The sequence below is a fragment of the Rhodnius prolixus genome, unplaced genomic scaffold, assembly GCF_049639745.1.
Source record: "Rhodnius prolixus isolate KJV_2025 unplaced genomic scaffold, Rpr scaffold_11, whole genome shotgun sequence".
In the NCBI taxonomy this organism is placed as follows: Eukaryota; Metazoa; Arthropoda; class Insecta; order Hemiptera; family Reduviidae; genus Rhodnius; species Rhodnius prolixus.
The window spans coordinates 718,958-740,873 of record NW_027411625.1 but is presented as its reverse complement, the minus strand read 5'-3'; the positions used below and the strand labels follow the sequence as shown (position 1 = coordinate 740,873).

General features: G+C 33.4%; 2 protein-coding genes across 11 annotated transcripts in view; one reads left to right on the top strand and one right to left on the bottom strand.

The window, feature by feature from the left end:
• The window catches only part of LOC141459325 (uncharacterized), a 799,141-nt gene that overhangs the window by 395,488 nt on the left and 381,737 nt on the right, over nucleotides 1–21,916 (top strand). The gene's annotated exons all lie outside the window — the stretch shown is intronic.
• The window catches only part of LOC141459329 (uncharacterized), an 87,324-nt gene that overhangs the window by 28,592 nt on the left and 36,816 nt on the right, over nucleotides 1–21,916 (bottom strand). Inside the window, exons 2-3 of one of the 2 annotated variants that reach the window (XM_074138289.1) lie at nucleotides 1,925–2,146; nucleotides 1,606–1,691 (exon numbers count right to left, since the gene is read on the bottom strand). In XM_074138289.1, coding sequence (XP_073994390.1) covers nucleotides 1,606–1,691; nucleotides 1,925–2,094 — 256 coding nt within the window. In that variant the 5' untranslated portion in view covers nucleotides 2,095–2,146. The remainder of the gene's footprint in view (nucleotides 1–1,605; nucleotides 1,692–1,924; nucleotides 2,147–21,916) is intronic. The other variant, XM_074138290.1, reaches the window with a different exon arrangement.

Here is a 21,916-nt window from a genome sequence, read left to right as displayed (position 1 = left end):
TTTTTCTAAAATAATTACTTTTTCCAATAAAAATGTTATTACTCAGAAAGTTTTAGTCTGAATTCGATTCTGATGACACGGTTAGAAAGACAGAAAAATTTTCTAAAAATTGAGTACCATTTCGAAGCATAAGTTATTCTCCAAACAGTCTCAATCTTCCTCCGAATGCTGGAAAAATAAAAGTAATCGAAATTTTTAAGAAAACTCATTAGGCCCTTACGTGATCATTATCAGACCTAGATGCTGGCACTTTTTATAAAAAGTTTCCTTGTCTAATGGGCTTTTAAATGGTATATCATTTCCCAGGATTCCTTTTATCTTTGTATGAGAAATTACGTTTGTTTTACAAAAAAACGTGTTCACGAGCACTCAACTGTGTTAGTTTATCTAGTTGTTTAATTCATTGAAAACTCTTTTAGATGGACCAGTAGTCAATTTTTAAAGTAGATTGTCTTAAAATAAGGAAGTCAAAGGTTACAAATTGCACTTTCAAAAATAAATAAATTAATTAAAAAAAAAAGGTTAAGGTTTATTCACATTCTCTTCTTTTTCAACAGGGTAGTTGTGTGTGAAATTGTAATTTGGAGTAAGTACATATGAATTTTTGTTTATAAAAATAGTACTTGTTTAAAATATTTCCTAACATTTTCTCAAATATTTCAGAGAGACCAGAAGTAAATGTTTAAAGTGCAATTTGACCTTTGACTTTCTTATTTTAAGACAATCTACATTAAAAATTGACTACTGGTCCATCTAAAAGAGTTTTCAATGAATTAAAACAACTGGATAAACAAACACTGTTCAGTGCTCGTGAACACGTTTTCTTGTAAAACAAACGTAATTTCTCGTTCTCGTTCAAAGATAAAAGGAATTCTGGAAAATGATATACCGTTAGAAAGCCCATTAAACAAGGAAACTTTTATAAAAAGTGCCAGCACCTAGGTCTGATAATGATCACATAAGGGCCTAATGAGTTTTCTTAAAAATTTCGATTACTTTTATTTTTCCAGCATTCGGAGGAAGATTGAGGCTGTTTGGAGAATAACTTATGCTTCGAAATGGTACTCAATTTTTAGAAAATTTATCTGTCTTTCTAACCGTGTCATCAGAATCGAATTTGGAGTAAAACTTTCTGAGTAATAACATTTTTATTGGAAAAAAGTAATTATTTTAGAAAAAAAAAAATTAAAGTGACGTTACTCAAGAACAGAGGAAAATATGAAGTTGGCCAATACGTCATTGAACTCCACTTTAGATATACTACACACAGTAGGCCTATGGACAATACTTACTGGTTCACCCTGTATAATGAAGGACTATGCAATTATCAGTCATAAAAAATAGACTAGGGCAAGTTAGAAGATATCGCTCATCAGTCTTGTACTTTGAAATTTGTATTAGTAATAATATAATAGAAAAAAACGGTCAAAGTCGGATGTTGTTGAACGTTACCGCTTTTTCGGGCAGTTTTATTTGACAACCATCCCTACTGGACAGTTTTAAATAAGGGAATATAATTTTTAATCCTTTATATTTGTGGCTAAGACAAATAAATTAAATTTTTTACAAAAAGAACAGCTTAAACATTAAAAATAAGTTTTCTACCTTTAACTTTTTCTTTGTCTGCAGAAGCATGGGCAGAAGTTTCCTTCGATAGACTGTCTAACAGTTCCATTATAGGCTCGGCATATCTTTAAAAAATAACAAAACTAATAAAAAAGAAAATAATAAAGTGGCACCTAAATAATTGAACATTAAAAAATTATTACAACTACTTAACTAGAAAAAACCTTATTTCATTAAGGTTAAGATTTACGAATGTAACATATTTTTAAAAAATACTTTAAACTAAATTAAAAAACACGTTCATAAATTTTAAATTTATAAAATAAAGACCGTATTTGTTTAAATTCTAGTTACTTACCTGCATCCTAAAAAGTGAACGTTAGCCGAGCAGTGAGATAATGTAATCAGTCTATTTAAAGGGATTTTATCCCTATTAGCTATAAGAAATGCCTTTCTTAATTCCCATACTTCTTTCATTTCATTCTGATTCCTAAATTTGTCAATATCCCAGTTCTTACTATTCGACATTTTAGAAATTTTAGTTTCTCCAAGTCTTTAGCAACCGAACTATGGACTAACACTGGAATGAGAAGAGAAATAAAACCAATCAGCTTATGATACTAAAAAAACCTTTCTAATCGATTATTTAACTAAAATCGATGTTTTGTATTGAATAGTTTTTTTTCTTGCACTTATAAATAAATTGTTACATTACCGAGCCAACTTGATAAAAGCTGTAAAAGATTATTCTAAAATCTATATAAATAAAAATGTAAATTGTTCAAAGTCTTAAATCTCCGAAAATCCTTCTCCGATTGCTGCGAAATTTTGACACAACGTTGCATTCGAATACGGGCGTGTTTTTATATACTTATTATAGATGTCGCACATGAGACGGGCGAAAAAACATTCTTTTTTTTTTAAAAAAAAGTCATCAGTTGGACATAAATGCAACACACGTTATAAAAAATATTTTACGATTTCCAAAATTCCGATTGCATTGTTAAATTGAATGTTCATAGTTTACAATGTGCAACAAATAGCCCTGAATCCACCGGCTACAATGTTAACTGTTTTCTTCACGTTGCGTTTGCCGAAAATAGTGCTGTATTTGGAAGTGCCTACGTATTACAAATGGAACGCGAGTAGAAAATCATTTGAATGACCACAAACGAGGAGAGCAAGTTGACGGACAACCTGGCACATATTTAAAGAAACTACGATAGACAGACTGTACACCGTGCACATCCCATTCAAGATGAATGCTTCTTTCTTCACATGATGTGTTGGTAAATATGGCCGGTCCAACGTCTTCCAGCAATTGAGAATTTGGACAACGACCTTAACACATGCCACTTTCCGCAGTGCATGTCAAGCTCTGGAATTTATTGGAGAACGACCAACAATGCATTAATGACGCGTGCAACACGTAAAATCTAAATCAAATTCGTGCATTGTTTGCAATCATACTGAAATATAAATCACACAAGGCTGAAGATATTTTCCGTCGAATATGCAATCAAAATTCCAATATGAGTGTGGATTTCACAGCTAAAATCTACAACGAAGCGATGATAATGATTTAAAATTTGTGCTAAGAAATCGCGAACAATTGGATTTCAAACCCCCTTTTATAAAGAAAATTTAGGAAAATCTACATCATTATCGATAAAAGATAAAGAAAATTTAATAGAAGTATCATGTGACAGAACTTAAATGATAACTATGTAAAAATCTGCTTAAAGAGACTGATTGTAATGAGTGAGCTCTATCCAAGCAACATTAAATTTAATTGGTACTTACAAGTAGTTGAATGGTTTAAAATAAATTAATTTAGAAGATTTGGGCACAAGTAAATTAATTAATAATTTTGAAGAGAAAAATATGTACGCAATTTTTAATTATTTAAAAAAAGTTTTAAAACTGGGTTCTTACACTTTACAAAGTTTATAAAGTGAACATGAACTTGAACTCTTTGTAACAGATACATTTGTATCTCTATACAAATAAAGATAATAATAATACAATAACACACTAAGAATAACAAATTTCACGAAATACAATCATTTTTACGAAGTGATACAATTTAGCATGATGTACTACCAAGTGGTAAACAACAGCATAATAAACTGGGCGAGTTTCAGGCGGGGTTTCGGAAGACATATTCAACTGTGGACAATATATTCACTCTAATGAGCATTATTAAGATTGTGCTGAGTCATAAGCGGCAGAAGCTGTTTGCGTTTTTTATTGATCTCTCGGCGGCGTTTGATCGCTAGATCGCTTTGCTCTTTTTTATAAGTTGTCCCGATTGGGTGTGTCGTCCAAAATCACAAGTATTCTGAAAAGTTACTACACGGATACTAGTGCGACAGTCTGGTGTCGTGGGGGAGTTTCTGAAAACTTTCGGACAGGCATGGGAGTTAAACAGGGCTGTCTGCTTAGTCCCCTCCTATTTTCCTTCTTTCTAAACGATTTGTCAGACTGTATGAAAGGTGGCATCACTATACAAGGCACCAAGATCAATATGCTCGCGTACGCGGACGATATTGTTATTTTCTCCACGGACCGATTGGAACTTCAGGCCATGATACGATCGTTCGAGAATTATTGTCAAACGTGGAATTTGGTGGTTAACTTGAGTAAGTCGCAGGTAGTGGTTTTTAGGAATGGAGGCAGACCGGGTAGCAATGAAAAGTGGTACTTTGAAAATCAGAAAATAAAAGTGTCTAACTCATACAAATATTTAGGTATGACTTTGACTTCCAACTTGTCATTAAACGCTCACTTTAAGGAAAGAATTGAACATTCTAAGTTTGCAATTAACGCCTTTAATAAAATACTCTTTAACAAAAATATTGCTTTTTCTTCAAAGTTGCATATCTTTAATGCAGTTTCAAGGTCAATTATCTGTTATGCCGCACAACTGTGGGGAAATAAAATGTACCAGGTTCTGGAAATATGCCTCCGAAGTTTTGTCAAGAAATGCTTCAATCTACCGTTGAATACGCCTGATTTCATTATATATCTAGAGACAGAAATTCTACCTATATTTATGTACACCATTAAAATACATTTGAAATATGTTCATAGATGTTTTCAGCTTGCACCAACCAGATACCCATGTATACTTGTGAATGAAATAATTAAAAGGAAAGTATTTTGGTATAATGACTGGCAACAATTATGCAAAATGTATGATATAGATTTTGATTCATTTGTAAAAAAAGAATTTAATATAAATGATATAACTGATAAAATGCAAAGCAAAATAGTAAATTCTTTTAAGTTAAAATCAGTAAATAGTCAAAATCATACATTGTATAAATATTTGGAGAAAAACAATTATATTTATAGCAATATTGACAGCCAGGCGGCAGGTTGGATCATTAAAACTAGGGGAGAATTGTTGTACCTGAATAGATACCGTATGGGTGACTCTATAAAACTCTGTTCTTTGTGCAATAGAAGGGATAATGAAGATGTGTACCATTTCGTCTGTATTTGCCCTATACTAAGAGAGTTTCGCCTACGGTACTTTGGTGCAGAAAAATTATCTTATGTTGAATTTCTGGAGTATCTTAACGGTAAAGACTGGCGCCCATTGATAAATTACTGTAAATCAGCGTGGAATTACAGATATGAACTCATACAAGAATTTAATTACACTTGATTATTATCTTGTCATCTTAGTTTTTTTAATATTGCTCTTATTATAGTTTATAATTGTATGTAGTTTTATTTGCAAGAATTTTTTGTTTGTTTATTTCTTCTTTTTTGTTCTGTTTTGTTTTTTAATTAATGTATACATTTATTTAATTTGAATTATGGCAACTCCTCGGACGGTCCATGAGACCACGAGTAAGCCGGTTGAAATTTTTATTTATAATTTATGTAAATTGAAAATGTATTTTCTTCAATAAACCTATTATTATTATTATTACTACCAAGTGGTAAGCGAGCCAAAAATGGTTGAGAAACGCTGAGCTAGTTCATTAATAATAATATTAATAATAATAATTTGACTATTTTAATTTGTGTATTTCCTCGCTAGACGGAATGTGAAAGTTAATTTGAGGGCATCATGCCTAATTTGACTGTCCACTTTTTTAAACAGTTAACATTTTACAGTTTTTATTGTGGCTCTCTTTGGTACTGCATAGTTTGAAATTATTAAGTAGAAAAACCATTCAAAGTATTTAATAATGAAACCCAAAATAATGAACATGGCCACACCAACTTAACTGTTAACAGTAATTTTTATAGCCTATACATATTTTACCTAAACTCAGCCACATATTCGTGGAAAATATTTCCGTCATTTTCCCCAAAATGTTTCTTATAAAAATGTTTTCAACTTTAAATTAAGTTAAAAAATAAGGTTCGCCGTGTTGGGTCTTTTATTTTATAGTCAGCAAGTGTAGTTTGAGATGGAGTCAGTTGGTGAAGTCAAAAGGACAGTCCTTATTTAACACCTGGTTGTCCTTGTCCTTTCTTAAATTAGGAAAGGACGCCTTTTGTCCTTTTTTTCAGATATTATTCACACAAATTTAATTTATTTTCTTGCATTTTTGATTCAAGTTCTGACTTCTGAGACTTCTTCATTTGGTGTGTTGTTTTTCTGTTCTATCTGAACTGAATAGGTCAACAGGTTATTGATGTAACGATGAACAAAATGCAAAAAATGGTACTGGATTTGATGATTCTGATCAATTATATTCTTATGGTAGGTGAATTCCTTTCATAATGCCGACGCTGTTTTGAGGCCTCCTTTTTTGCAATTAATCACAGATTTCTGCATCAATTTTTAAAATAACCACTATTCATGGTATATCTTTCGAAAGGTGTTTGTATTTAGATGTTTTTCATGAATAGTGCACGTTTTAAACTTATATAATATTTTTGAGAAAAATGAAGCCAAAGTTTGATGGAAAAAATTAGAAACTTGCTATTTCTTATGTTTGGGCCACAAAGTGAAATACTTATTATTATTTTGAAACATAAATTAGCTTATTTAAAAGGAAATTTAACCTTCTTTCTAATGAGCTTATTGAAATTGCTTTAGCTTTAATAGTTTGAGAAATATAGACAAATGTTTGCTAAAAAGTAGTAATACCTTGAAAAAATAGAACATTAAAAATATCTATAAAATGGAGCAGAATCGAGCCATAGTTTATATGGATTTTTGTTGTTGCAAATGATGCCCAGAATCACTTCCCGGATGTAACGGTAGTCTTAATGCTGAACATCCCAGGCCCCAAAATCCTGTCGACGGCCCTGAATGTACCTAATTTTTTTTTTAGGGTGTCCTTTTTTTTGGAGAGTTGGCAACCCTATAATACACTGCATTTTTGATCATGCTAAAGATTCCACGGTAAATATTGGCAACATTTTCGAGATTCCAAATTCGTATTTAATTTTGTGAACCTTAAATGCAACTAAAGAATAAAATTGTTGAAAGTTTTTTTTTTTTGGAAACGGATCCAACAATTTACTTTTAACATCGCATATCTATTAATTTCTTAACATTAGATTATTTTTTTTTTTAAATTTCAGTTTAATAATTGCCTATTTTTAAGTGTTTGAACCATTATGAGGACTCAAAACCGTAATTTGAAAAAAAAAAAATACTGACCCAATCACTGGTCTTCAAAGCAGTTAGGGAAAATATCAATTTCTATTCCTTACAATGTTTTATTGTATTTAAAATAATATTATTAAGTCTCATTGAACCTAGCTATGGTCTTATTTTGGCAAACAGCCAAATAATATCTTGGTATTAAGCCAAAAAATTGTGAAATGCAAATCTCTATCGTGATTCCAGAACTGGTAAGCTATTTTGCCAGGACTTAAACTTCTTTTTATTTATCTATTTATCTATTCGTTTGGGTATTTGTAAAAATAAGTATTGCAATAAATAAAGAATGAATATGGTGCCATAGAGATATTTGGAATGCAGATAAAAGTGCACTGAACCAAATGACGTTATTATGCGTAATTAGCTGCATTGCATATTAGATCGTATTTCAATGAGATACAAGTTTTAATGGAAGGCATAAAACATTAATAACAAACAAATAATTTTCATTTACATTTTAATGAACTAAAATTTTACAGATTTCTTTTTTTTATCAACAACTTAGATTGGCTAGCACCAAATTTTTTTGAAACAAAATTAAAACGTTTCCGTCTGAAAATAGTTTTTTGAAAAGATTAATGTGTGTACGGTAATCAACAGGCAGATTGCGTTTATTCAAAATTATTTTGTTTAACTTAAGTAATTTCCTAAACATTTTTTCGCAGCCGTTTTCCAACCGTGCAGGGCCGACCGCCTCCACATCGTCCTCCATGTCCCTCTCAGCCATCTCAGATTTGTATGAGGATGCCCGTACAATGCTCTCTTTGGGTGACCCTATATTTTCCATCCGGTGTATGTGTCCCAATCATCGCAGTCTTCCAGCTTTTACGCAAGACACAATATCAGACTTCCCCCAAAAAAACAAATCAGCCACTTCTTAGTTCGTCCTGAGATTCTGAAGCCTTCCTCTGTCCTCGCAGGTCCAAATATTCTCCTCAATATTTTACTTTCCCTCCTGCGTAACCCTTGCTCAACTACTCGTTTCAGAAACCCACGTTTCTGAGCTGTAGGTGACAACCAGCCTGAGCACTGTCTTAAGAAGCCTTATTATTCTCGCTGCTCTTGACACATTTCTATTTCTAAACACCGCTTGAAGAGCCCATAAACAATTATTTCCAACAGCCATTTGTTCAGACTTTAACCTTTTTTCCTTTTGCGAAATCATATTATTCAAAGTCAATTAGATGATCTTGCTACGCTCTAGCCAGCCACAGCCTAATCGATATTATGAGAAAGGATTGCTAAATCATTAGCTTAGGTGGATAGGATTGTATCTGGGAATAATCAGCCGTGTTTGTGGACACTTCTTTGGGTAACTCCAGCCTCTCTATTGGCTGGATTTCGGTGTACATTGAGCCCTGACCAATCTGAAAATACATCGATCATCGAGGTTAGATGCAAGGCTAAAATAATAAGTATTAGGAATGGTTCGCTTTTGAACACTTGTTCAGCATTCCGGGATGGCATATCCTGTCGAAGGATTGAACAACGGCCAAGAGTAGGAGTAATTAGGCATTACCATTATCACTACCATACACTAAACATGGTATTTAGTACAAAAACCCAACCACACCACCTTTCCCTCGAAAAATCCATTAATGAAATCTCCATTTAAAAAAAGTTGCTCAAACGATAACTCTGACACCTCAAATGATAACTCTTGACACCTCAAACGATAACTCTGACACCTCAAACGATAATTCTGACACCTCAAACGATAACTCGTGACACCTCAAACGATAACTCGTGACACCTCAAACGATAACTCGTGACACCTCAGACGATAACTCGTGACACCTCAAACGATAACTCTTGACACCTCAAACGATAACTCGTGACACCTCAAACGATAACTCGTGACACCTCAAACGATAACTCTGACACCTCAAACGAATATTTCAGGCGAAGACACGAAAACGTAAATTGCGCATTTTGCAGCTTTTCCTTTTAAGGAAATTAAGAGGTAATGAAAATTTATTTTTAATGAACACAACTAATTTGCATTCTCTTAGAGCCTGCATTTGTAAATTTAGATGGCATTTGAATTGCTACCTTCCCGAGTAGTGCTGAAGTACAAAGCTAACTTTAATTAAAACAATTTTAATCTTCTCAAAACAGAAAAAAAACACACAAAATAAATAAATAAAATGAATTTATACAACATAAATACATATATAACTATAATTAATTCTAGAACCTTCTAACTGGTTACGCGACTAAAAATAAACTGTGATGAAATGGAATCTTGGAGTGCACCTGTTTTTCCGTTTGAGACGTTTGGTGTCTATTAATTCAAAAATAGTTGAAAAAAGAGAGAATAAAATAAAATGAATTTATTACTAAAATGTTATTTCATAAATGGTTCAGTCGTAATATTTCACAATTTATAAAAAAATATATATAATTTTTTCCTTTTTGTTAGACTTTCTCTTACTTCTTGTCGTAGGAAAAAGAGAATATTGCAATCGTGCCTTGTTTTTGAAGTTAAATTTTTCAAGGAAATGTCTTAAATGACTTGAGTGAGGGAACAGTTATTTTTGATTAGTACGGAAGTGAGTCGTGACGAGCGTGAAGGAAGTGTTGTTACGAGTAATAATAATAATAGTAATAATATTGTATAAATATTACACAAAAATAAATTTTACAAATACAAGAAACATAAACAACCAGAAATAAAGTAAACAAGGGTTGTTTATGTAACATTGGCAAACAATTTCAATTACAAAGCGATATTTTGAATTGTCTAATTAAACTTAACTATCTATAAATACATTTTGTTTTTTATTAAATATTAACTATACTAAATTGTAAAGATATTTTAATTTACAGAAACAGTAATGGTTATGCTTTAATTAAGTTTCTTTACTTTTATTGCTTAAATTAAAGTAGGGTAAAGTCGGGTGAGATGGCCAACAGCCGAAATTTAACCGAAATGTCGTCCGACGGCGCTGTTCATGTCTGACTATAGAGAGTATATTTTGGTCTGCGTCAAAGCGTTATTAATTAACTCAGAGGATAAAAACATTATCGCCTCAGCAAAAAATTTTATGATAGTTACATACTGCGTGCTGTAGCGAATGTTGTACGTGTCGAAATTTTAGTGTTGTTTTTTACATATTAGGTAAATACAATATACATTAATTAATCCTATCCTCTAAAACTGTCAAAAAATTATGCGTTGAGTTATGTTTATCATGTTGGCCATCTCTCTCTAGCATTCGGGATAGATGGCCATACCAACAGTAGGGATAGATGGCCAATTATTTTTACTTTTTTATTTTTATTTTTTTGAATATATTGGTTTCGAGACCGTAAATTGCTAAAGTAAGGATTTACAATTGGCGATGAATCGGTCTAATAAAAACAAGAACTCGTCTTTTTCGCCTACGTCTCGACAAATTATTGCCTTCTTCAGGGCATGGATATTACAAATACAAAAATACAAACAATTTAGAGAATCAGTAACTTAGAAAATCAGTTAACAAAATTAACAATTAACAAAAACGTTAAACACAAAACATTGGAAAAACCAAATTTTTGTAGCGGTATCTGTGTGTATTGTTTTATAGTGTTCCATTTTTTGGGCAATTTTGTTTACTACTAATTCTGTATCTACTCGTATATAAGGGTTCGTAAGGGTTTTTTGTTTTTCCGGTGTTTTGTGTTTAACGTTTTTGTATTAAAAGAAATTTCCCGATATCTACTGTATTTACTCTTTTGTCAAAGTTTAACATTGTAATTAGTCTATTGTATCTGTCCCATCTCTTTATAGTCATTACCGAAATACCGAAAAAAATTAATAAAATAAATATATACATATATATTTATATTATTGAAAATATTAAGTAACCATTCATTTTTTGTCTGCTATTTTTAAGTTTTACTAGTGCAATTTCATTTACAATATGTGGCCATCTCTCCCAAGTTGCACTGGCCAACTCACCCAACCCAGTGGGGATAGATGGCCAACTGCTATTTTTTTTTTTTTTTTTTTTTTTTTTTTTTTGTAAGAATAAAAAAATGTTTCCCTTAGCATTTTTTCTGAAACTTTTTCCTTATCTTATGTTTGTGAGCGTATGAGGTTTCCAAAAATAATAAAGTAAGCCTAGCCCTTACCAAAAATTTGCAGGCACCCTCCAAATAAAATGGTGGCCATCTCACCCGACTTTACCCTAACCCAGGGGTCGGCAACCCGCGGCTCGCGAGCCGGATGCGGCTCTTTTATCCAAATTGTGTGGCTCTTCAGCCTGTCCAAAATATATTGTGTATTTTCATTTTATTGAAACAAATTAAAAGTTCATTTATTAAAGATATGTTTTCAAAAATAATTATAAATGTGATTGGTTGGAAATTGAATAGAATTATATTAAAATAAAGTACGTAATTATATAAGACTTACGTTCAAACACAGGTTTAGTTATTATTTATTTGTATATTTATTTACGAGGGTCGTTTGAAAAGTCCGTGCAAAGTCAGAGAGATAGCACTACTGGCGCGTATCGAGGTTATGTTTAGTTAGTAGCATCTCTTGGAAGAACACACACCAAGTTTCAGCCAGATCGGTCTATTTCTCTATGTTTGGCATTCGTTTGAATCGAGGAAGTCGAGTGATTTTCAAAAAATGGACGAAAAAGAATTTCGTGTGTTGATTAAACAATACTTTATGAAAGGCAAAACGCCTCAGGAGACTAAAGAGAAGCTTGATAAACATTATGGTGACTCTGCACCTTCGATTAGAACAGTTTATAAGTGTTTTCAAAATTTTCGGAGTGGCCATATGGGCACAAGTGACGCTGAACGTTCTGGACGCCCTGTTGAGGTTACTACTCCAGAAATCATTGATAAAATCCATGATATGGTGATGGATGACAGAAGAGTGAAGGTGCGTGAGATTGCTAGTGCTGTGGGCATCTCGAATGAACGGGTACATAATATTTTGCATCAACATTTGGACATGACAAAGTTATCCCCAAGATGGGTGCCGCGATTGCTCACGCTTGACCAAAAACGAAATCGTGTGAAGTGTTGCAAGGACGGTTTGCAGCTGTTCCAGAAGAATCCGCAGGACTTTAAGCGTCGTTTCGTCACTGTGGATGAAACATGGATACATCACTACACTCCTGAGACCAAAGAACAATCTAAACAATGGGTTACCAAGGGGGAATCTGCGCCAAAAAAAGGCGAAGACCGTTCCTTCGGCCGGAAAGATTATGGCGACTGTCTTTTGGGATTCGCAAGGAATAATCCTCATCGACTATCTGGAAAAGGGTAAAACTATTACAGGTGCATATTATTCATCGTTATTGGACCGTTTGAAAACCGAGCTGTAAGAAAAACGCCCACGATTGGCCCACAAAAAAGTCCTTTTCCATCACGACAACGCACCAGCTCACACCTCAGCAGTTGTGGTCGCAAAATTAATGGAAATAGGGTTCCAACTCGTTTCACATCCCCCCTATTCTCCAGACTTGGCTCCCTCGGACTACTATTTGTTCCCCAATATGAAGAAATGGCTGGCGGGAAAAATATTTTATTCAAACGAGGAGGTGATTGCAGAAACGAATGGCTATTTTTCAGACTTGGACAAATCCTATTATTCGGAAGGGATCAACAAACTAGAGCAGCGTTGGACGAAGTGTATAAGCCTAAAAGGAGACTATGTTGAAAAATAAAAAAGGTTCACCTCAAAAAATTAAGTAGTTTTTATTTTTGCACGGACTTTTCAAACGACCCTCGTATTTTGTAATATGTAAAAATAAATGTATTAAAACTGTCCAGTAGGACAGTTGTATAAGGGTTGATCGTCAAAAACTGCCCGACAAAGTATAACTTTGAAAAACACCCAACTTTGACAATTTTTTTCTCTTTTCCTATAAAAGATAAAATTCCCAAATTTTCTTTATATAGTAGGGCAAATCCTCCTTTATAACTATATAAAACATTTATAATATGGTATTGAATATCATAAAACAATAATTAGTGAATACAAATGATCTACAGAGTTTTTTTACATTTTCATCTTTGCGGCTCTTGGTAAGATTTTTTAAAATTATTAAAGGAGAAATGGCTCTCTACGTGAAATAGGTTGCCGACCCCTGCCCTACACTGAATTGTTAAGATATTTTAATTTACAGAAACAGTAATGGTTATGCTTTAATAATTAAGTTTCTTTACTTCTATTGTTTATATTAAAGTATTTAAAACCCTAGTTTTGTGTGCTCATCAAAGAGGAATTCAAATATTTAAGTAATTGTAATCAATTATGAGTTTACTGTGCCCCCAGAACATTTATTCCAGAGTACTGGAGAGTCTGCCTCTCCAGACTATGTTCTCTCGTTACAGGCAACACTTTCCCATTACCCCTGGACAAGTGGAGCTGTGAAGATGTTCCTTGGAAGAGAAAATCTACGGTGCCAACAGCTGTTACTTTTAATCAAAACTTTTTCCTCAAGATGTTATTAAATAAGCCCGTTAGAGGCGGAGTATTCAAAGATATTAATCCATATGCACGCCTCTAAATTATTAAACCAGAATAATTTATTAGTCTTTCAGCTTTTATTATATAGTATAAGGAAAATTTTAAGCATTAATTTTATTCAGTGTTTGGAGAGAATGCTGGTCAGTTTTTTTTTAAAAAGAATTTTATCGCTAACGTCTCCTACGATTTTATTTAAACTTTGTTTAGTTAATTAATTAAACAAAATATAAATTATTTAATTTAGTTAATTATTTAATTAAGTTAATTAACTAAACAAAATTTTTAATTAAAAACACAAGAAATTCTATAAATTTTACTGGATTATTATTATTTAATATTTAAGGATAATTTACGGCGAGTTTTGTCCTCCTATCAGCTTTACCTTTACAATTCCGACATTGAAAAGTTGCGTTTTTCAGAATATAATACTATATATACAGGGTGAACCAGTAAGTATTGTCCATAGGCCTACTGTGTGTAGTACATCTGAAGTGGAGTTCAATGACGTATTGGCCAACTTCATATTTTCCACTGTTCTCGAGTGACGTCACTTTAAATTTTTTTTTAAATCATTACTTTTTTCCAATAAAAATGTTATTTCTCAGAAAGTTTTAGTCTGAATTCGATTCTGATGACACGGTTAGAAAGACAGATAAATTTTCTAAAAATTGAGTACCATTTCGAAGCATAAGTTATTCTCCAAACAGCCTCAATCTTCCTCCTGGATACTGGAAAAATAAAAGTAATCGAAATTTTTAAGAAAACACATTAGGCCCTTACGAGATCATTATCAGACCTAGGTGCTGGCACTTTTTATAAAAAGTTTCCGTGTTTAATGGGCTTTCAAACGGTATATCATTTTCCAGGATTCCTTTTATCTTCGTATGAGAAATTACGTTCGTTTTGCAAGAAAACGTGTTCACGAGCACTCAACTGTGTTAGTTTATCAAGTGGTTTCAATTCATTGAAAACTCTTTTAGATGGACCAGTGGTCAATTTTTAAAGTAAGCTGTCTTAAAATAGGGAAGTCAAAGGTTAAAAATTGCACTTAATTTTGCTAACAATTGGAATGTAGGCCCCTCTTGATCTTGAGGCCCTAGGCTGAAGCCTAGTAAAAATCAGGCCCTGACTTGTATTATTGGTATCACTTTGGACCAAAACCTTTCTTGGAAAAACCATGTTTCTTAAATCTCTCGCCGTTCCATCCACATCCTGAAGCAGTTTAATAGACTATGGTTGCTGAATGGCCGGTCTTTCTGGTGGATATTGAAGCTAAGCTCAAGCGCCTCTCATGAATTGCTTCATAAGATTTATTTTCAGCGTTTTCAGAGACTCCCGCATTTCGCACTGCTACGATGAGTTGAAGTGGCTTTTTCCTGTCAGTATTTTTTGGCTTCTTTCCTTTTTCAAGTCATCCAGTCTCAAAGGCCATCCTATATTTTCCCAACTCTTCCAAGTTCAAATCCTCGATCCATTCCCGTAATACTAGATCTCGTTCCTCTGATCTCTATATTCCCTTACACCGTACTTCATCCTTTGACAAATCCTTCCTAATACGTGCTTACCTCTCTCTGGAACTCCTTGCCATCATCTGTTCGCCATGCTCCTACCCTATCCATCTTTAAATCCCGTCTATTCAGTTATCTCCTTTCTATTCAGCTTCCTCCGAAATTCTAATTGTTTTAATTTATTTCCTTAATTTCTGCTGTTATTTTTATTTTCACTTTTTGTAAATATTTATTTATTTATTTTCTGTATAATCACAGGCCAAACTGTTAAGGCCTCTATTTGTACCTGTGTTTATTCTTAGGGGACAATTGTCCCAGAATAATAAATTTCTTTTCTATTCTATTCTATTGTACCCAAACTCCTTTATATTTGGGGCAAAGCCCCGGTTGCAAATAAATAAATAAATACTGGATTATTTCTATAGTAAGGATTAGATAGATAGATACCTTCTAATAGTTGTAAGAATTTAATTTGACCTTAAACGTACGGAATTTGGAGAATATTTTGGGAATTAGAACCTTGAGAATAGGAATTAAGATGGAGTCATGTGGGTGTTTCAAGCAGATTTATTTTTTCTTTTATTTTTCAAAAAAGTGGTTGAAGAAATCAACCATTTTGTTTTTTACCCATCGAAACAGGCATGTTTTTTCATATTTATATTTTTTGAACCTATTTCGGATTGTATCTGTCATCAGAGATTGAATAATCAGGTTTTCATTTGAAATTTATTTTAAAATTGTTTAAATTATTAATTTTTCATTTGGAGATTCTCTCAGAAATAGCTCCAAACGATTTGTTTTTAAACCCTATTATAAAGATAATAAACCCTAGAATAAAGATTCTACTAATATTGATATACAACATTTATTTGTAAAAGTTTGCCAGGTAAATTGGAATAAGGAAAGTTGTATGAAATGGAGGCGTTGGGTACCTTTTCCTTTAACTACTTTCTCAGTATAATGTACGTTCTTGTGTCTCATATATTATTAAAGAGAAATTGCACTACTGAAAGTAGCACTTTGCTGATTGAATTTATTACTTTTATTTTATTTTTTTATTTTCTAGTGAGATTGTTCAGTAAGTGGCACTATAGCTTGAATTTAAATAATCTTTGTTTTTCAGTGCTTATAAATAGGATATTGCTTTTATCTATTGAACATTTCAGTATAATGTACAGTTTTTTACAAACTTTATAATGTTTAAAAAGTGAATATACGAGGTGTGTTCAAAAAGTAACGGGAATTTTTAAATTTCGCGGGTTTGGAGAGTCTGATTGTAAATTTTTTTTTTTTATTATGTTGGTACACATGCCCCTGAAGTACGATAAAATTTTCAGTAATATTCATTGTTTACTTCTTAAGTGGCAGCCGTTAAGGTTAGACGTGTTTTTCGAGCTTGGCGATTTTTGTTTGTTAAACAAAATGGATCAAAGAATTTGTATTAAATTTTGCGTAAAAAATGAAATAAAGTGTGTGAAATGTTAATAAAGGCATATGGTGAGTCTGCTATGAGTAAAACAAGGATTTACGAGTGGTATAAGCGTTTCCAAGATGGCCGCGAAAACGTTGAAGATGACGAACGACCTGGACGTCCAAGCACATCAACAACCGATGAAAACGTGAAAAAAGTGAAAGAAATGGTTATGAACGATCGCCGAATCACAATCAGAGAAGTCGCTGATGATGTTGCCATATCAATTGGCTCATGCCATGAAATTTTTTCGGATGTTTTGGGTATGAAACGTGTGGCAGCAAAATTTGTTCCAAAATTGTTGAATTTCGAACAAAAACAGCGGAGAATGGAAGTTGCTCAAGAGTCACTCAATGAAGTCGACAACGATGCGGATCTACTGAAACGTGTTATAACAGGTGACGAAACATGGGTTTACGGATATGTTGTCGAAACTAAGGCTCAATCGTCCCAGTGGAGGCATTCTGGATCGCCAAGACCGAAAAAGGCTCGACAAGTGCGGTCGAATGTGAAGGTTATGCTCACTGTGTTCTTCGATTTTAATGGCATAGTGCATCATGAATTCTTGCCACAAGGTCAAACAATCAATAAGGAGTACTACCTACAAGTTCAACGCCGTTTGCGTGAAGCAATCCGAAAAAAACGCCCGGATTTGTGGCAAAACAATTCATGGATTTTGCACCACGATAATGCACCTGCTCACACTTCATTGCTTGTTCGTGAATTTTTGGCCAAAAACAAAACTTTAACGATGCCACAGCCTCCATATTCGCCAGACATGGCTCCATGTGACTTTTTTCTATTTCCAAACATAAAGAGAACATTAAAAGGCCGTCGTTTTACAAGCATAGATGACATTAAAAGCGAATCGCTGAAAGAGCTGAAAGCTATCACAAAGATCGAGTTTCAGAAGTGTTTCGAGGATTGGAAAAAGCGCTGGCACAAGTGTATTGTATGCGAAGGGGACTACTTTGAAGGCGACAATATTAATGTAGATGAACAAATAAATATTTTTTTCAAAAAAAGAAAATTCCCGTTACTTTTTGAACACACCTCGTACGTACAGGGCGTCCCGAGTTATATGCTCCACCCAATTTTATTTTTTTTAAACGGCGGGAAATTTCGAAAAAATAAAAAAACACGCATTTAATCATTTTTAGTCTAGTTTATTGTCAGTAATTGACCCATTTTTTTAGACCCCAATATCCCGAGAACGTTATGTTTTTTTTTTGTATATTTTTATAGAATTTGAGCTCCTAAATCGGTTAGGTTTTTCAAAAGTTATGGTAATTTAAAATATGAAAAACAAATTTAAGTTTAATGTCAAAATTACCTTATTTTTTTTTTAAAGAAGCTGTTCAAACTGGGCACCATCAACGGATAGGCAAGCCAAAACTCTGGACTCCCACGGCTCTGTTTGTAGCAGCACTTATGGTGGCAAAGTCAAAATCTAGGTTGCTTTTTCTACTTAACGTTTGGTGTGGAGTTTTAGGAAATCGAACTAATCGGCCCATACTTCTACAGAGAGAACTTAACTGGTGCAAGGTATCTAACTTTTTTTTAAGAGACATTTTGCCAGTTCTGCTTGAAGATGTTCCTCTACAACGTCGGCTAGATATGTATTTTCAACAAGATGGTTGCCCGGCACATAATGCGAGAGTGGTTCGAGGTTACATGGACAGAAATTTCCATGAAAAGTACTTAGGGACTCATTGTCCCATCCAATGGCCACCTCGATCTCTGGACTTAACCCCAATGGACTATTTTTTTGTGGGGGATATCTAAAAAATAAAGTTTACAGTAACCTTAATCCCGTGGCTTTAGTCGATGATCTGAAACGTCGAATAATTCTAGACTGCCTAGATCTTGACTTTGCCACCATAAGTGCTGCTACAAACAGAGCCGTGGGAGTCCAGAGTTTTGGCTTGCCTATCCGTTGATGGTGCCCAGTTTGAACAGCTTCTTTAAAAAAAAATAAGGTAATTTTGAGATTAAACTGAAATTTGTTTTTCATTTTTTAAATTACCATAACTTTTGAAAAACCTAACCGATTTCAAAAAATATATATATTTGTTTTTTTTAGGAGGTCAAATACTATAATAATATGCAACAAAAAATATAGTTCCATTTGAAAAAAAAAGTTGAATGCTGTATATCGGGATGTTGGGGTCTAAAAAAATTGGTCAATCACTGAAAATAAACTAGACTAAAAATGATTAAATACGTGTTTTCTATTTTTTCGAAATTTCCAACCGTTTACACAAAAAAGTGGGCGGAGCATATAACTCTGGTCACCCTGTACATATGTATATTTTTTTTAAATTCAATAATTTACTGACAGGGAAGGGATTAGCTATACGGATAGCGTATTGGATTCCCACGCGGAGGTCCCAGTTTCAAAATCCATCTAGCTGGGCCCTTAGATTTTTCACTTCCTTAAGAGCTTCTTACAGCTCCACTGTCCCGGTGATGGACAGTATTGTCTGTAACGAGAGAACACTGTCCGGAGGCCGGCCGTACACTGAAAAAAGCTCCGGGTGCCAATAACCTTAGATGTTGACGCACCTTAAATCATAAAAATAAATAAATAAATAATAATCATAATAATAAAGCTTTATTGACACCTTTTACAGAGAAAAAGCCTCTTCTTTTGGAGGATTAAGAGTTCGAATTGTACAGTTCAATTTAATGAAATTCAAAAGAATGCAAAGTAATGAGAAAAAACAGCAAGCCATTAAAATATATTAAATGAACGGTTAAATAAGCAAAAGTTAGAAAAAATAGGCTACATAATTTATAACAAAAAATAACTAAAATATTTCTTTCTTATGCGTTAATAAATTTTAACTTCTACAACTCAAAATAATTTTTCATAACTTTCGTACATACAACTCTGCTATCTCTGCTATCTCCTGCTGTGGTCCACCGCCGGCAACCTACTCTAACTGCCATCTCATCTCTCCACCTCACTACCTGAAGGCCTCTTCATCTCTTCCGATTTCTTGGCGTCTTCTCAGAACTTCTCTCTTTGCCCACCTTTTATCCACCATTAGAACCACATGACCTGCCCATTTCCACTTAAATCGATGGGCCTCCAATTCTAAATCCTGCATTTTCCCAAATTTTCTTCGTTCGTCAACAATACTTATCTTTTCCTGCCTTTTTACTCCTAACATAATCTTCAAGATTTTATTTTGGGTTATTCGAAGCCCATTGAAAAAGTATTTGGTGAGGGTCGAGGTCTGGCATCCAACAGACTTACCAGACTTGTTACCGACAGACTAACAAAATTCTGCACTAAGTAGAGAATTAAAGTAAATCGCGATAAGACTAACGCTATACTCTTCATCAAACGTAGACCGTCCTTTAACCGACAAATTAGACAACAATTCTCTGATCCCGTGGCCTACCCACGTTAAGTACCTAGGCCTAACTTTGGACTAACAAACTGACTTTCACTACACACGTTTAGGACAAAGTAAACTCAGGCAAACTGGACTACACGATTATTATTTCCTCTCTACTCTCACGTGACTCCAAAATGACTGTAGACCAACAAACTCCTCCTCTAAAAAAGTGGGTCATCAGGCCGATATTGCTCTACGCCTGCACCGCCTGGAGCCTGGACTTGTAGTAACAACATCAAGAAACTCCAGGACAACGCAAAACAAATTTCTGAGACTCGCAACAGATTCTCCACGACGCACTAGAATTGACTCACTCCACGAGACTGCGTCCATTATCCCTGGTACACACTTATATCCTAAAAGTCCTTTCCATTCTAGACTGTCATCCTAATCCACTCTGCCGCGGACATAGCCTCCTACAGATCCTTGTATCCCCCTATAGACACAAAAGAATAAAACAGATACTCCTCTAACTCTACACTAGCTGCAGGTTTTTCCTCTCCCTTTTTCCCTGCATTCCTATCCTATTCACTTAACCTTTCTCATTCCTCACTTGTTATGAAGGTTAGAATGTATTATACATTATACTTCTGTAATTATTTTATGTATATATTTATAGAAATAAATATTTATTCATTCATTAAGAGATTTTTTGTCCTAAATAATTGAAATCTTCTACAAATTCTAGTTCCTCTCATTCGACAGTAAAACAATAATAATAATTAGTGATAATAATAATTTATAGAGTAGTACGTCAATGTAAAAGTTGTGGGAGTATTTACACCAGAATTATTTGTACTCATTGTTTAGATATTTTCTTGCGTAATTTATAAACTCAGATGTATTTATTGTGATCAAAGCAAGCCCTTTGTAAAGAATTCTTTTTTCGTTGTCAAGTAAAAATGATTGATTAGTGATTAAAGTTGTAAAAACGTAAAGCGTATTTTTTTTTTAGAAGGGGCTAACATCCAACTACCAATCAAGTATCGCAGACGGATACGGAAGCCCATACTATAGTATAGACAATTTTTTCTAACAAATAAAAAGTTGCCAAACGCTGGATTCGAACTGGCGATCTCTCTCTTACTAGGCCAAGCTCTCGACCACTAGACCAACCCTGGGACCCGATTTAATGATTCTTTGCTCGCAATTATCCAAACAATTTTATCTTAACTTTACATGTACACTACTGGAAATGTTAGTATATCACTCTTATTAGAAATATTTATCTTAGAGAATTATCGCATACCTAATATTATTATTATTTATAATCCGTTTTTTTCGAACCGCGTCTCGGATCTTTTGTATTGTGTATGTCGGCATTTTGAAAGGGCTAGTAAACTGTCTTTTGTTGATTTTTCTGAACTTTTTCCATTTTATATTGGAATTGTACAGTTACTTATTTTTCTTTGTGTATATTAGATTATTTATTTATATTCTCCCTTTTGGATTCCGCCACTTAATAATTATAATCTGATTTTTTTTTTTTTTTTTTTTTAAACAATATTCACAGTGAAATGTGTTGTTATTTGTAGCAAGGTGAACTAGAATTTGGTATTAAACTTTACCAATTAGGTCAATTAGAGTTGATAAATTCCATGAAAGAGAAAATGTTTTACACGTTTGCAATACAAAACTCATACTAGCAATAAGTGAAAAATAAATATTCTATAAATAATATTCAGCAAAACGGTAATTCCATTCTAAATAGGTTTTTACTATGCAAATTCAATTTACCTTGGAAATAGCTTTTTAATAGTCATTTATAGCGGTGCTTCTTAAACTATGGGTCACGAGAGAGTTTTTGGGAGTTGCGGAAATATATTGTGAACTGATAAATTAATTCAC